We start from the raw sequence: 16,870 nt of genomic DNA, 5'->3' as shown, positions 1-16,870 counted from the left end.
AGTAGACATATTAAACCTCTGTGCTAGATTAGATAACTGAAAGCTGCAACTGGACAAAACTATCATCACTCTCCAGCAGGTACATTAATCACCGGTGTTATCTTGACACTTTTTTTGTTGCTCAAAAAGTGCTAATCATACAAGGAACTTTGCAGTCCTTTTAAAACTGCTGCATGAGGACCCCCATGGGGAATGTGTCACGGACCCCTAGGGGTCCACGGACTACAGTTTGGGGAACACTGTTCTAGGGTACCCAATTCTTTATTATATAGTCCCTGGGGTAGGGTTAAACAATAGTTACTTGGACGTGAATGAGAGAATGATCTCTCACGTCTCCTCAAAGGTATGTGAGAGTAGTGATTCTAGTGAGGTGGTCTACATGTTTCTGCCAATAGGTTTCAAATCGATTGGCTTTCTTCAGGGCCTGTGGCTCAGAGTAAACCGCGAGCCCATGTGAACTATGCACACAAGCTAAGGTGAGCATATAAGTGTCAAGTGCGTGACTTAGGGATTTCATAATCAGATTTTCTATTCTTATAACACAAGCATTTCTCCTGATATAGATCCCGGCGGGAGGCGGTGCCTAGTGTCACACTTGCATCAAGGTCAGCTGCATGTAGGTATACCTATTAGTACCTCTCTTCCAGGATCTCAGTGAAAGGGATCTGCTGCAATAATGCTAATAATGGATCTATAAAAAAAAGAAAGACCCAATATATCAACCTGTTCCTCAGGCCATCACAGGAGGAAGTGGTCTCTGTCCTTTTGTAAAGTGAAAAATTAGCTCCTACATAGTGCTCCCTCCTATGGGCCATTTCGGTGACTGTATCCATGGATCTCATTCCTTTACTTTTTTCCTGGGCCATTACTTTGAGGTCCCATGGGTCCAGACTACGAGGGTTCTGCCTCTAAATGTGAAAAGCTAATGGTTTAAAACCGTAAATAATCAAACAAATTTCAAGTAAATCTAATTAAGAACTGCACTGAGGGCATGAACCTGTTTTGTCATGTTCCATAGTTTCTGTATAATGCAGCATTTTCTTGTCCGTATCTCATGACGCTTTTTGGTCCTTCAAACATGCAGGCAGTTGGTCATTGGTTTTGGGTTATCCAATACATGAGAGCTCTGTAGCGGGTTTAGGAATTACAAGCAAGAATATTTTTAAAAAAATTCAAAGGTAGAACCTAGAATTTACCTGCAAATGTTTTTTTATGTTTTATTACACGTTTAACGAGGTGATATAGCTAGTCTACAAAGTCCAATAATCGCAGCAACAGCAAGTAGCAAAAAGCCAAAATAAAATATATACTTTGCATCTAAAAGAGGTTTTATTAACTTTCAACATATAAGAACAAAAGATATAACATTCCAATTTAAGTTCACTTGCATACTTTTTTTAACGTTTGCTGTGGCAGCAGAACTAACTCTATTGATGTTGGTCTCCCAATATTCTTGGATTTGTAAGCAAAATATGCTGAGGACAGATGCCAAACAGATAAGATAAGGAGGGTGTAATTCTAGTTATTAGATGCATGGAATTTCACGCAATATGTGTGATATAGGTGATCGCTATGGTCCCAGAATAAAGGAGGCTGAATTTGAATGCATTTGCCGTACCTGAAGACGTCTCCTGTTTTTCCCTTCATGCCGTGTCTTCCTTTTTTCAGGTTCATCACGATGAGCATCAAAGTAGGGGTTCTCCAGGAGTAGCTCACAGCTCGTCCGCTCATCAGGATCCATTCTCAGACAGCCCTGAAAAGACAAATGCAGTGGCGAGAATGGTAAATGAGGTGAGTTTCCTTTCAATACCATGGCAGAACAGATCTCCCTATGCAAACCCACAGCTTTGCTTGGAGGCAGAACCTCAGAAAAATGATGGTGCACAACCAGAGTGGTGCACAGATTACGTCTTTCTAGTAAATCAAAGAATACCTTAGCTGAATAAGCCGATTTTTTTCATAATGGAAGGTCTATTCAAAGAGATATGGAGTACGAAAATAAGAAAATAATCCCTTCAGCATTCTAGTAGGAAATAATTGCACTGTATAAGTATGATCAAGAAAAATCACCCCGATAGGTGCTCTCCTCGTCTACACAACAGGACATTTTTTTTTTTCATTTCAAAAGAATTTTATTATTAGAAAAAAGCAAATAGATATACACAATACATGAAAAAGTGATACAATCAATAAAAAATAAGAAGCAATTAGAAATTGGAAGTCAAAAATGAATCGTAACCAGGACATCAATAAACAAAAATAGCCTGCCAAAAACTGATAAATGGATGAAGTGAAATAAAGTAAGTGGCTAGGCAAAACAACAGGACATTTTTTAACACAAATATACCACAATGTTCTTGTTCACCTATTAGAGTGCTTAGGCAGCGTCAGTGATATGTTGTGCATGCCCAGCTCTAGTGTTGCATTCACACTGCTCTTTACTGAACTGAAAACTGTCCCACACGACACTCATAATCCGGCCCACTGTATACTAGATATCGGGAATTGGGTTACTGGTTGACTGGGGTGTGGTCAAGCAGCAACCACAACCCTAGTCAGGGTAAAGTACAAGCAAACCCCACACCTGTGCTCACCCCCTGGTAGCTTGGCACAGAGCAGGCAGGTTTAACTTGAAGGCAACACCACACAAAAATATGTCCCACACCAGGTTTAGAAAAACTGGGTGATTTTCTAATAAATAAAACAAAACCAAAACAACAAAAATGCTATCAGTAGAACCAGAGGTATTGAATGTCAAACTTTTTAAAGTAAAATAGAGCCAAGAAGCAAAAAATGCCATTAGGGATATCTGGTTGCATTGGACCAGGACAAAGTCACAAATCGAGGCTGACTGTGACAGAGTACAAGCTAGCTACAGGGACCATGTTAGGCCCACTCAACAAAGAACCTTAAATCCTGGTTGAGGAGCGTTGCGTGGATCTGTGGCAAGAAGCATTGCACAGTCAAAGCAATGTGTTGGTTTCGAGATGTGGCAAAGCTCTGGTGCCAGGTCATGTTAGTTGTCATTGAGGATCCTGTTGATAGGTCTTGTAAGTCCGGACAATGAGGATGCAGCGCACCGCAGAGTTGATGCTTTGCTTCCCAGGAGATGCAAGACTGTAATGAGGAGACCATCGTTGTTGGTGAGCTGCTGGTGATGAGGGATGCGGAGAAATAGGTCTGAGATGGTTTAGAAGATGCAAGGTTGATGCAGACCTTCTGAGCCAGGCCGAATCCATGAAGTAGTGGCGATGCTTCAGTTCTGCTTGAAGATGAGCCACTTAGCTGAAGAGATGTGTCAGTTTGGCTTAGGGATGCACCATGTTACAACGTGTAAACTTATGTATTGATCTTCTAATGTTAATCCCCTCTACTTCCTCACTATTTATAATGGCACATTCCCCCACTATTCCCCCCCCCCCTGTTATCTCACCATGGTATCTTCCACTGTTCTCTGGAGGCTACCTTAGAATGTTCAGGTGAGGCAGTTGCTGGGCTGTTGGTGGAGAAAGGAGACCGGTAATAAAGAGTTTGACTTACCTACATGAAGGTTTCATCATTTCATTACCTACATGAAGGTTTCATCAATTCATCACACCACTCAGCAGAGAAGATGCATCTGTTCAGGTGGTAAGCACCTTAGTCCCACTTCAAAGGGTCCAGGGATGGAGAGGTATCACTTGAAGGGTAGACTCACCAATGGCAGAGTCCAGGTGCAATTGCAAAGTTGTTGGAAGCCTGATATGTCCCTGGGGCTTCAGATCAGGAGACCAGCTATCTAGCCCTTGGAGTCACTCTGAGTTCTAGGTTCAGAGATGCTGATCCAGTCATTCTCACCCAGGCAAGAAAGCAGCAGGTCAGCAAAGCAGGAGTCCAGCAGTGTAGTAGTCCAGAAGAGTGGCAAACGTTTCAGCAGCACAGCAGTCTTTCTTCCTGGCAGAGTATCAACAGGCCCAGAAGTGTACTGAGATGGTGGTGTCTGAGGTCCAGTACTGATACCCATCAGTGCCTTTGAAGTAGGGGAAACTTCAAAGAGATACCTTTGAAGTGCACAGATGTCCTCCCTTCCTGCCCTGGCTCCAGACTCCTCGCTCCTAAAAAACGTTTTTGCTACCATTTACAAAGGATAAGGGGTACCCTGGGAACCTCTTTCTGTTTGCGACTGGCTTACCACCTACCTGAAGTAGGTGGTAAACTGCAATTTTTTGCAACTTTGCAACCGCATTCAGGCTGCAAAACAACAGAACATCCCCCTGTGACTCACTATTAGGAAGGGATGGCAAACCCTATTTTGCGAGTTGGTAATAGGTTACTGACTTGCAAAATAGGGGTTGTACATAAAAAAATGCATGTTACTGGTTGCAAACAGGCGAATTGGCTGTTTGAGAGCTGTAAAATGAATCATACACCTGGCCCTCTGTCTTTAGTGTAGCCAGAAAACTCTCAAGCATGTCAAGTTGCACACAAATGAACTTAAGGATGTCCATCTGATTAGCCACAGAGGTAACCTACATGCAGACTTTGAAAGCTTCCCACATCATAAAGAATCTCAGGATTGACACGCTATAGGCATTGATGAACACTGTGATGGCCAAGCTTATTTTGAAGCTGAAACCAAAGTCCTGCAGGGCATCCAACAGGAATCATAAAGTGCAGAACCTTCTGGCAAACTCAGGATATTCAATCCTGAGCACCACTGGTGAGAGGTCATTCACTGTAAAGGAGAAGCATTCAATGTCCAGCACCCATACTGCTTTATCTCTTGATATGAGCCACAAATCACTGCAAGAGTGAGAGTCGTGTGCAGTCGAGTAGTATGAAAGCGCGCTTTCATCACCCTTTTGAATTTTCCACACACCCACCAGCCCATCCATACTAACTATTCTTTAAAGCATTTTTGGCAATTTAGAGTGGCCAGACCATACACTGATTCATATTATCTATGGTGGGGTCTAATGCAAGGTTAAAATACCCATTTCAAATGATATCACCAGTGTTATGGTCCTTACAGATAGCCATAATGTGTTCATAAGTAAAACAGCACTTCGAAGACTGCATCTCTAAACCTTTTACAATACCTCGGAAACTTCAATCAGTTGAAGTTAGCTATCATATACTGTCACAGTCACCTCTCCCATACACATATATTGTATTAGCCTGCACATTTTACTCCACATCACAAAGAAAATATGTTTTATCTCGCTCAGTCGAGCACTGGGCTGTTTGATGCTCCTCATTCTGTTTCATTAGTTAGTTGTGATAAACTTAGCAGCTTCCTTGGGTTAGAGCTGAAATGCATATGTCCATCAACTTTCAGTTTTAGGTTTAAGTATTTTTATTAAGTAAGTACAGTGGTACAGCAGTGTAAAACAAGAAAGAAACCAGGCGACAAAAGACAGTTCCTAGCGTGAAAAATTGATGCTTTCTCCAGAGCTCACCGCCACCTGCAAAGTTCTACAGTCCTAGTTAGGCGAGAGCTGCCATGGGTGGCGTCCTCGAGCATTGCATTCAAATGTCGATCAGAATGTAAATGTATGAAGCTTATATAGCGCATGACTTACCCTGGGGCATCTCCGCGCTTGCTTAGGGAACCCGTCCTGGTATTCCCCTGTGAGATAACCCTGGCAGGGTATCCACAAGGTGAAATCCCGGCATCCCACCGCGAGGGGCCGGTGTGGAGATTAAGCAAGCTATTGCCCAGAGTCGCAGAGTGTGAACCCGTGAGTCGAGAAGGCACCGGAGCGAGAATTAACGAGTCCGTGGAATTATTGAGCCCAAGACCCGCCGAGGCGGGGAATTGAACCCTGGTCCAGGGCCGAACTCAAGCTCCAGGTCTGCCGCCTCTAACCCCTGAGCCAAATAACAATCCCTCTGTACCTCACATTTAACGTAACAAACTACCCCAACAGCCATCCATGCCCACCCCCTTTCCCACCCCCTCACTCTCTGTCCGGTGTTGTGCAAGGAAGAACTCAGAGACTCACAAGTCCTCTCTTGCTCTTTACCCAACATGCGTACCCGACCTACCCACTCCCAACTGGCCGTTCAAGTGATCGGTGGTGTAAGCCTAAGGAGTCGCAGGTATTTGGGGCACGTAAGCTCCCTAAATTCAGTAGCTAGTAAAGTATGGAATGGTTGCCACAACTCTGTGAATTGGTCGACCTCCCCAGCCAGTGTAAGCGAGATTTTCTCCATGCCCAGTACGTGCCACAGCCTGTGTAGCCAACCCGTGATCGAGGGAACCGTGGAAGTGCGCCAGTGTATTAAAATGTTCTGCACGGCTGAGCCCAAAGCGATGGCTATGTGTCTCCCTCTGCGGGATTTCAACGGGAACATTAAGGCATTAGGCAGACCCAGTAGGGTATACGCCGGGAAACGAGGTAACTCTATATCAAAACATTTATCAATTTCATCGATCACCTCCCTCCAGTAGTCCTGTATCAGTGGGCAGTCCCATAAGATATGCGTCAGTGTCCCAGTGTGCCCACAAGCGCGCCAGCGTGTAGTGTCTATGAGCCTGTTCATTTCGTGCAAGCGCTCGGGAGTGCGATACCAGTACGTTGACACTTTGGTGAAGGTTTCTGTGAGCCCCACATGATAAGCAGAATGTCGTGCTCGGTATGAGATTTGCTCCCATTCCTTGTGGCTAAGCGTTCTCCCCAGTTCCCTGTTCCATCTCTCCCTACCAGGATTATATATGTGTGTGGGTGGTGGCTGTATCATTTTATACAGATCCAATATGAGTTTTGCATCCGATTTACGCGTCGCCATCCATCGCTCATAAGGGAGCAAGTCCCTGTCCGCCGCGTCCCGCACCTGTGGTTGTAGTGCCCAATGTCTGACTTGCCAATATCTCATCCTATCCGCCTCGGCCAGCTGGTAACTCTCTTTAAGGTCCTCAAAGGGGAGGATCCCATCCCTCCCGTACACATGAAAAAGCGCTCTGCATCCCTTCTCTCGCCAGTGCGCAAAGGCACCCTGTTCCGTCCCTGGCGTGAAGTCCGGATTATCCACAATAGGAGTGAACGGAGAGGGGAACGAAGTAAGCTTGAATAGTTCACTAGTGGCATCCCATACCCTCAGCGGCACCCTAGTAACATAGGAGGCGTAGAGATTCGGGGGTCTGTGTTGTCTGCGCAGGAATGGTATTTCCTGCAGTGGCCGGCCCGCCACAGCCTGATCCTGGAAGAGCCAGTGCTTGTCCGACTCCCATCTGCTCCATTCCACCAGGTACCTCAACTGTGACGCCTGGAAATATTTGTGAAGGTCAGGGACTCCCAGTCCACCCGCTTCCGGCGCTAGAGTCGTCAATGCTCTCTTCATTCGGGGTTTACGGCCTTGCCAGACGAATTGGGACAAAGCAGTCTGCATCATCAGTATCCAGCCTTTAGGGGGCTGCAGCGGAAGTGCCCGGAAGAGATATAGGATTTGTGGTAGCACTGTCATCTTCAGCGCCGCTATCCTGCCTAGCCACGATATCGTCCCCTTGTTCCACCTCCCCAGTTCCTCTTTCACCTTCTTGCCTAACGTCTCGTAATTAACCGCCACCATCCCCGACAGCGTGGGAGCCAGCAGGATACCTAAATAAGGCACGTGGTCCCGCGACCACCTTAGCGGGTAACGCCTCTGCAAATCTCGTCTCGTCCCAGGTGTCAGGGAGATATCCAGTGCCGTGGATTTCCCCATATTCATCTTGAACCCGGCCGCTCTCGCAAAAGCCCCGAGCTCCCCCATACACGCGGGCAAAGCCCTCTGCGGATCCTCTAGCGCAAAAATGACATCGTCCGCATATAAGCTGACCGTTTGGGTATGACCCCCCATCCGCACTCCCGTAGCATCCGGATTTTGTTTCACTCTCTGGGCAAAGGGCTCCATGTAGAGAGCGAAGAGTAGAGGAGACAGCGGGCATGCCTGCCTCGTGCCGCGTTCAATATAAAAGCGCTTCGATCCACAGCCATTGACACGCACCGCCGTCGACGGGAACCTATAACAATTAAAGACCATGCACCTACATTTCTCCCCTATGCCCATTCGAGCCATCACCCGCTCAAGATACTGCCAGTGCACCCGGTCAAACGCTTTTTCGGCGTCGACCGAGAGGAGCATCCTTTCCCCAGGGATCCGCGAAGCCTTTTCCAGTACGTGCACCAACCGCTTGGTATTATCCACCGTTTGCCTACCGGGTACAAAGCCGGACTGGTCCGGTTCAATCAGCCCGGGGAGATACTGTGCCAACCTCGCAGCCAAGATCCCCGTGTAGATTTTAAGGTCAACGTTTAGGAGGGAGATCGGTCTGTACGAGCCACACTGAGCCCTGTCCTTCCCTGGTTTTGGTATGACTGATACCGTGGCGTGCAGGAGATCCGGTGGTATAGCACCGGGGCAGTTAAAAGAGTTAAACAGCTTGGTCAACATTGGAGCCAAGGTAGTGCAAAACGTCCTATAGAAGAGGGTGGTGTATCCATCTGGTCCCGGAGCCTTCCCGAGTTTCAGCCTAGCAATCGCCGTAATAACCTCTTCTATCCTAATCTCCCGGTCCAGGTAGTCGGTCTGTATTTGAGCTAGGGACGGGAGAGTCACTGAGTCCAGATATTCATCAGGGTCCCCAGTCGTCGAGCCGTCCTCCGCATAGAGCTCAGAGTAGAACTGTCGAAAAGCTTCAGCTATTTCGACGTCTTCTGTGACTGTGCGCCCACCTGGCACCGCAAGTTCTTTGACTCGACGGCATTGGTGTGCGATTCTGAGCTTAGCTGCTAATAACCGGCCACAGCGATCCCCTCCCGTGTAATATGCGTGTTTCAGACAGAGAGCCGCATATTCTGCTCTGTCCAGGTCTAAAGACGACAGGAGTTTCCTCGCCGCCTTCAGTTATTTCCAAATTCTGGGAGCCCCCGTACGCCGATGCACCTGCTCTAATTCCCTGACCTTGTGCGTGAGTTCTTCCCGTTTAACTCTCCTTTCCTTATTTTCGGTTGCCGATATTGTTATAAATTCTCCCCGTAGAACCGCCTTAAGTGCTCCCCATTGAGTCGCCAATGTGGTGTCAGAGTTAGAGTTATGCAGTTGAAATTCTGTCACTGCCTCAGTGATACGCTGCACCACAACTTTATTGTGTAGAAGGGTGTCCCGTAGACGCCAGACTCCGAGCTGAACCGGGGTCGATGGGGGCAGGAAGGTCCCCGAGACCGGAGCATGATCTGATAGGGAGATGACCCCTACCTCAGAGGCAGTGGCCATATCCCGAACTGGGCCAGAGACCAGTAGATAATCCAGCCGTGCATATGTTTTGTGTGCGTGCGAGAAATAAGAATAGTCCCTGTCTGTGGGGTGAAATCCTCTCCAAAGATCGTGCATATCGAGTTCAGCTAAATGTGTTTTCATAGTGTTTGACAGTTCCCCGGTCTGTGGAAAGCGCTGCGCTGATCTGTCTAGTGAGGAATCAAACACCAGGTTCAGGTCCCACCCCAGAATGAGATGTCTGTCAGGAGATGCCGTGACATCTATTAATGTAGTGTGGAGGAAATGTTCCTGACGCTCGTTTGGGCAGTAAACCGACCCCACCGTGAATTGCAGAGGCCCCAGCTTAAATCTGTACGCCAGCAGTCTCCCTTTTTGCTCAGCTAATTTGTGTAGCACCTCACCCCTAAAGGATTTAGATACCAATATAGCTACTCCTGCCGTTTTAGTGGTGTTGGAGGAGAAGAACTGTGTGGGGAAGGAACGGGACCGCAACCTATGACAGTCACCAACCAGCAAGTGCGTTTCTTGCAGCAGACAGATGTCTGCCTGTGAGGCCTCTAACAAGGAGAGAACCGCCCTACATTTCGTGGGATTATTTAGCCCTTTCACATTCAAAGTCACTACTTTCAATCCTGCCATACCAGATGAACGTAACCTTCCAGCACCTGACGAGCAAAAGCAGCAAGTGCCAATCCTGCCTTCGGATCGGCCTGTGAGGTCTGGCTAAGCTGAGCGAGCATAACAAAAGCACCGGACAGAGCTTCCCTGAACTCCCCCCACCCGGATCCCAAGGCCCCCGAACCCCAACTCCCCGACCCCCGCATCCCCTTCCCCCTTACCCCAACTTGAACCTTCCAACCCATCCCTCTCAACCGTCTGAATTACTGGAAATAGTCCCGGGCAAGTCTCAAAAGACCAGCCCACGGTGTGTTACCTTGGTGGACGTCCAGCCACTTGTGTCAGCACCGTCGCTCCCTCCCCCCCACCCCAAGCCAGCAGTACCAGTAAGGCTAAGATGAACTCCCCCCGGAGCATCATTAAGCAGTCAATGCCACCACATCTGTACTCCCCAAATCCTCAGAGGCTGTCCGGATGGCGTTCTCCATTCCTGCCCTGATAGTGGGCGAGCCTGGCCTGCGAGATCCTCCACACGTTCTCCTCCGTGCAACTCTCTGCCATCCCTCATCGGTCGCACGTCGTCTCCGCGGTGTGGAAGATTCCTCTTCTTCCGTGGTGATGCCCAGCACCTCGCATGCGTCCTGCAGGGAGCGCAGCTGATGTGTCTCCCCACGCCACTTAAAGATAATGCGGAAGGGGTGACCCCACGAATAGGGCGTTTCATGCTGTCTGAGGAAGTCAGTCACTATCTTGAAGGCTTTGCGTTTTTGAAGCGTGATCGCAGAGAGGTCTTGGTAAAGTGCCACAGGGTGCTCCCGAAAGGTGATGGATCGCTCTTTCCGCGCTTCCGACATTATTCTTTCCTTTAGCGGGAAGTCTGGGAGGAACGCCAAGATGTCCGGCGGAGGGCCGTTCGCCCGTCTGGGGGGGCCCTACCCTGTGTGCTCTGTCAATCCTGATGGGGAAATCAGACCCTTCCCCCAGCACGGCTCGAAAGAGGTCCTGCAGGTACTTAACTATGTCCGGATTCTCTTCAGATGATGGCACTCCCCGGACCCGTATGTTGTTCCTTCGTGACCTATTCTCTAAGTCCTCGTTATGCAATTGGAGGTCCAGATGTTGTTCCCTGAGAGTCAACACTTCCTGCTGTAGAAAAGTGATTTCCTCGTCCTGTCTTTGTGTGGAGCTCTCGACTGTGGCCACTCGTTCGCCCAGGCCGTCCACCTCCCTGCGCAGTTCTCGGACCTCACCTGCAACTTCCTGCTTCAGGGCCTGGAAGTCCTCTCTCAGTGTGCCAAAGAGAGATTCAAGAAATGATCTGGTGACCGGGGGCTCCGCCGTAGCGCCAGAGTGTGAACTCCCTGCCGCCCCCGATGGGGAGGGCGCTTTGTCGCCTTTACTTTGTGATCTGCTGAGCAGCTCCGGCAGTGTACCTGCGGTACGCTTGTTCCCCTTTTGACCGGCCATGGCGTAGGCCCACCACAAGTGTGTGTGTGTCGTACACTGCTTCGGTCCCCCCTTGGAGTGGGGCTTCTACAGATCCCTGTCCCCAGCCCGGGGTGAAAGCTGGATCACGTCTTCCCCAGAGGCTGTTGATGAGTTAGCTTGCTTTCACGTCCTTGGCCCGAGGCTGGGCCCCCTTTCTCCCAAGCAGTGCAGGTCCCTGGCCTCGCACCCCCAGGGCGGTTGGCTGCGCCGAGTCTTGAACGAAGAGATGGCCTCCAGGCCCGGACCACGGCGATGTCCCAGAGTCCACGCAGGGGCTTCCCTAGCAGGCCACTCCGCTGCAACCTGCGCCGGTCCCTCCGTGGGGCCCCACTTGTACCCCCGATCCGACGAGAGCCAGGCACCCCCAGTTAAGGTTCATGTGGTAGAGCTGTTGCTCAGGGCCGTGCTAAGTCCCTCCGTTTACAGCTCTGATGCGTTTGGGGCAGGGAGGGGGCAGCGGCAAAGAGGCGTCTTCCACCCCGGCCTCAGCCCAGGCCCGACTCGCCTGCGGCCTGGTGCTTTGATGCCCCGCCGATGGGGCTGCGCTGGATGCGACCAGTGCCGGGAGCAGCGGGCTCCACCCCCGGACAGTGCAGAGAGACCCCTTGTGCCTATCGGACCGCTAATGGGATTGCCAGTGGTCCGCAGCCCCCCGATCGGCCGCCGCCGATCGTCAACTAGGCCCGCAGTAGGCCCCAAAGCCGGCCGCTTGCGTAGGTCTGAGTCCGGCCCTGCCCGCGTCCCAGAGTGCAGCGGACTCCACACTCCGGCAGCCGGGCCCTCCGCTTCAGGCTCCCCCTCTCTCCTCCGCACAAAGTCCTGACCTGCCTCCGGGGATCCGCCGCCCAATCGTGCTCTGCGTTCAATCGGGGAGACAGTCTCCGCCGGGCTGGGAGAGAACTCCGAACCAGCTCACCGCCATCTTGTTCCTCGGGGGGCGGGGTAGGTGTTTCGCAGGCGCCACCGGCGCCGAGTGTCCGTAGCCGGTTCCCGGACCCTCCGCAGTGGTTTACGCAGTGTCCCCTGGCTGGGCAGTCCCTCGTGGCGTCCGCAGCTCCGCTGTTCACCACCTCGGCAAGGGCAAGAGGCCGCACCGGTTCCCGTCAGTGCTGATCTGGCGCCAGGCGCTCCGACATCCGCCAGTAAATGCGCCGCCGTGCTTTTCCGGTGCGTTCGGGAGAACGCCGATTCCCCCACACTTGCAGCCGTACTTTGTGGCTCCGGGGGGGAGAAAGTAGCTGGAAATAGGGCTTGGGGCCTCAGTGGGGATCAGGAGCTCCGGAGCGCACGTCCTCCTACTCCTCCATCTTGGCCACGCCTCAACTTTCAGTTTTAATTGCAATTGGCACAACATAGCATATTTAATGTTCAGGGACCGAAACTCTTTTTTATATCCAAATAGGCATGTCTGTCTTTCTGTACAGCAGCAGTTAAATCCAGAAACAAGAATGATGTTAGTGCTTGTTTTTATCCCTTCGCTCTAGTCAACAGCAATGCTGGGTCTCGGTCTCTATAATTGAAAAAGCAGGCAATCATAGGTCTTGATATTGCATCTAGGGGTGCAGAGGATTGACTGCCCTATGTACTCACTTAATCATCAATAATTATGAAAAAAGAAAACCTCCCATAACCTCTGCAAGCACTGCTTGAACAAAGGCCACTGTTTTACCTAGTTCTGTGGTCTCAGGCAATCCAATGATTTGAATATGATTGAGCGTGCCTCAGGTGCTTCATTCCTTGCCTGCATAATCACCCAAACTTTTGGCATGCACAGTAAAGAACTGCAGGAGTATGACTTTGACCTCTAAGGGTCTCATTATGATTTCGGGCGGAAGGCCGCCGACTGACAGTCAGATTCTCCTAGACCGTGCAGGAACCCATCCGCCTGACTCGCTCAGAAACAATTCTGACCAATTATGATGCTTGCAGTCAGAAGGTGAACCGTTCGGTCATTCGATATTGGTCCTGACTGACAATCGGAGAATCCGAGTCAGTCGGAGATGATTCGTACACCTCTACGAACCGCATTTCCGACCGACCTCTTACGATGTAGGATGCTGACAGCCTTTCCGACTTGGTCTGTCCAACACCAAAGGGCTGTTGAAAACTGACTTTTGGGGCCTCTAGTAGGCCCACTTCATCCTGAGTCGACTAGTTTGGGGTCGAGGGGAAACCCAAGGGACCCCCCTGTAAAACTATGCACTGTGTAGCAGGCACAATGGGGTGACCGCCATAGAATGCAAGGTTTTCCACAGATACCCCTTTTCCCCATAGGAGCCTGTGTTGTCGGTCGGAACACAGGATCCGATTGAAGTCAATGGGAGTCCTTCTGAAGGGTGTTCGGAAGGAATGTATGTCATTACATCGCATACCAATACCACGCGTTCCAAAACAACACAGGTATTACTACGCGATGTCAATGACAAAGTCATGCCATTACATCGCAAACTTTAACCACGACTATGCTTTTACCACGCATGCCATTACAACGCAAAGGCATGCGTGGTAAAGCTATACTTGTGGTTAAAGTTTGCCAGGTAAGTGACTCTACTCTAAATATTATTATTTTTTTTTAACATTGTTTTTATTGCAGATTCAAATCTTACAGACATGATACTTTCATAAGCACTTTACATTACCATAAGCATTAACAATTATTAGCCCGGGCGATCCGTCTACACAGCCAATGGGCCCACAACCCGGAGGTCGGGCGGCGTCAAGCAATTCTCCGCCCCTCACATCAGCCCCTGAGCATTTTAAATTCTTGTGCTAATATTTCTGCAGTCTACTTTTACATTTTTCTCCCCTCCCCCCCAAACCTCTCCCTTTCCCTAACTACCCAACTCTCTCCTCCCCCCTCTTCTTCACCCAATGCCTACATCTACGCCTGGAGTCGCAATCAGTGTACGTGTATGACCACAGTCAGGAGGAACCTGTCATTTACAAAGCGTGTGTGCCTGGTGTGCCAGTGGGTTCTTCAGTTTCTGAGTCAGCGTGTTCCTCTTCTTCCTCCCCAGTGCCATCCCGAAACGCTTGCACCAGCGCCTCCCATGCTGTCGCCCTTTCCAGCGCCCTTTCGTCAGCAGTGCATCGAGCTAGTTGGTATCTAAGTGTGCTTTCGCACGCCGCCCATTTAAGACATTCATTATACCATCGCTTATATGTGGGCCCTTTTTTTGATTTCCAATTCCTAGTGATTTCTCTTTTAGCCAGTATCAATCCCATATTTATAAATTTACTAGTAATCTTATTCTTAGGTGTGTGTGGGAACCAGTGTAGCACTCCTACCGCCTTAGTGTATTGCAGCTCCCTATCCGTTGCGTTGTTCAATGTCTCTCCAATCTCCCGCCAGTAGTCTCGTAAATGCGGACAATCCCATAGCATGTGTCCCACATCCGCCTCCGCTTTACTGCATCTGGGGCAAGCTGCATTATCCACTCCAAAATATTTCCCAATTATCCCCGGTGTGAGGTAGGCCCTATGAATAATATAGAACTGTATCAATTGAAATCTTGCATTTCTCGTGCTCTTCCTTGCTCGCTTCAGCAGTTGCGCCCAAGTAGTGTCAGGAATCTCCATCTGGAGATCCAGTTCCCACTTGGCCTTCAGCTTCAGCAGTGGTTTTAATGTTTCTCGTAGCATTCGAGAGTATAGACAGGTCACTGCTTTATAAGTGTCAGCTGCCATCATCGTATATTGGCAGGCCATGGATGTGGCGGGCTCCTGCAATTCCTCTCCCCAATGCGCCTGCATGGCTCTGATCACAGCAGTACTCTACTCTAAACATTAATATAGTACCCCAGCACAATCCTCCCCCGACCCCCAGTCCAATCCCTACAATAACACTACACTACCCTGCAAGACCCTAAAACACTACACAACAACACTACCCTAAACCCTAAAACACTACACTACACTACCCTAAAATACTACACAAACACTACAACACTACCATAAACCCTAAAACACTACACTACACTATCCTAAACCCTAAAACACTACACTACACAAACACTATAACACTACCCTAAACCATAAAACACTACACTCATTACAACACTACCCTAAACCCTAAAACACTACACAAACACTACAACACTACCCTAAACCCTAAAACACTACATTAAACAAACAGTACAACGCTGCCCTAAAACCTAAAACACTACACTACACAAACATTACAACACTACCCTAAACCCTAAAACACTACACTACACAAACACTACAACACTACCCTAAACCCTAAAACACTACACTACAACACTACCTTAAACCCTAAAGCACTACACTACACAACACTACAACACTACCCTAAAACACTACACAAACACTACAACACAACCCTAAACCCAAAAATACTACACTACACAAACACTACAACACTACCCTAAACCCTAGAACACTACACTACACAAACACTACAAAACTACCCTAAATAACTACCCACACGACTCCCACCCCTACACTACCCCATACCTAAAACACTATGACACTACAACACTACCCTAAACCACCCACTACCCACACTACTCCCACCCCTACACTACTCCTAACCCTACAACACTAAGACACTACATCACTACCTTAAACCACCCACTACCCACACTAATCCCACCCCAAGCACAATCACCCTTACCTCTATTTCCTCGTGGTTCCTCTCCAGCATCGCGGTCTCTGCTCCCGGTTCCTGCTTCCTGCTTTACCTTCGAAGGGCAGTGCACGTTGTTGTGAGGAAACAGAAGAGCCCCAGTTTCCTCAAAATGAGGTTGATCGGCATTACATTGCATGTGTTGTAACAGCGCATGCGATGTAATGGTATGCGTAGTAATGGCTATGCGTAGTTACTCGCATGCAATGTAATGGCATTGCGGAGTAAAATCCGCGTTGTGATTTCCGTTTCCCATTCGGAAGCATCGTAAAAGGTTGTGCGGAACCGGCAATCGCGATTCGGTAGAAACCAAATCCAACAAGGATTCAGGCGAAAAGATTCCATCTGATATCGTAATAAGGCCCTTAGTCAGTAGCAGCCTTCATTTTATTCTGATTCAAGCCTATTTTCACAACACTTGGTTCCCTTTGTCCTTTGCAGGCTCTCTTCTGCTCAAAAGTCAGCCTGTCCTACTTCTCTTCTGTTTTCACCATAGCACTGCAGGTATTACAATATTTCATGGAGTGTCAGGCCAACAGCCTAGAAATTGCATCCTCCTATTCAGAGTATCATATGCACCATTCCCATAGTCGGAATCATGCAATTCTTAATGGTTCCAAGTACTCACCAGCCAGCTTAATAGCATTTTTCAGGATTTCAAGCAGTCTTGTCTGTCTAAAAGTTCTGAGGGTCAGAATCTGCAGTTTTACAGCTCTGGGCTGCCTGACTCAGGGCTTCCATGACACATCATCGAGGTAACAAATATTGTGATACGAAGATATATAGAGAAAAAATATTGAGGACTAAAAATTCAGATTTTACCTACTTGCTATTTAAAGTACGAGAATAGCATGAAGAAAAATATCATGAACATAA

The 16,870-nt window shown here is 48.8% G+C and overlaps 1 protein-coding gene across 1 annotated transcript in view; it reads right to left on the bottom strand.

Moving 5' to 3' along the window:
• LOC147685432 (cyclin-dependent kinase-like 4) overlaps window positions 1-16,870 on the bottom strand; it is an 892,274-nt gene that overhangs the window by 212,468 nt on the left and 662,936 nt on the right. Inside the window, exon 9 of the mRNA XM_086941335.1 lies at window positions 1,619-1,753. Within this exon, the coding sequence (XP_086797461.1) occupies window positions 1,619-1,753 (135 nt within the window). The remainder of the gene's footprint in view (window positions 1-1,618; window positions 1,754-16,870) is intronic.

This window comes from Lissotriton vulgaris, chromosome 10 (assembly GCF_964263255.1).
Source record: "Lissotriton vulgaris chromosome 10, aLisVul1.2, whole genome shotgun sequence".
Classification (NCBI taxonomy): domain Eukaryota; kingdom Metazoa; phylum Chordata; class Amphibia; order Caudata; family Salamandridae; genus Lissotriton; species Lissotriton vulgaris.
Note: the sequence above shows the minus strand (reverse complement) of the source record. Positions and strands in the feature narration are given on the sequence as shown.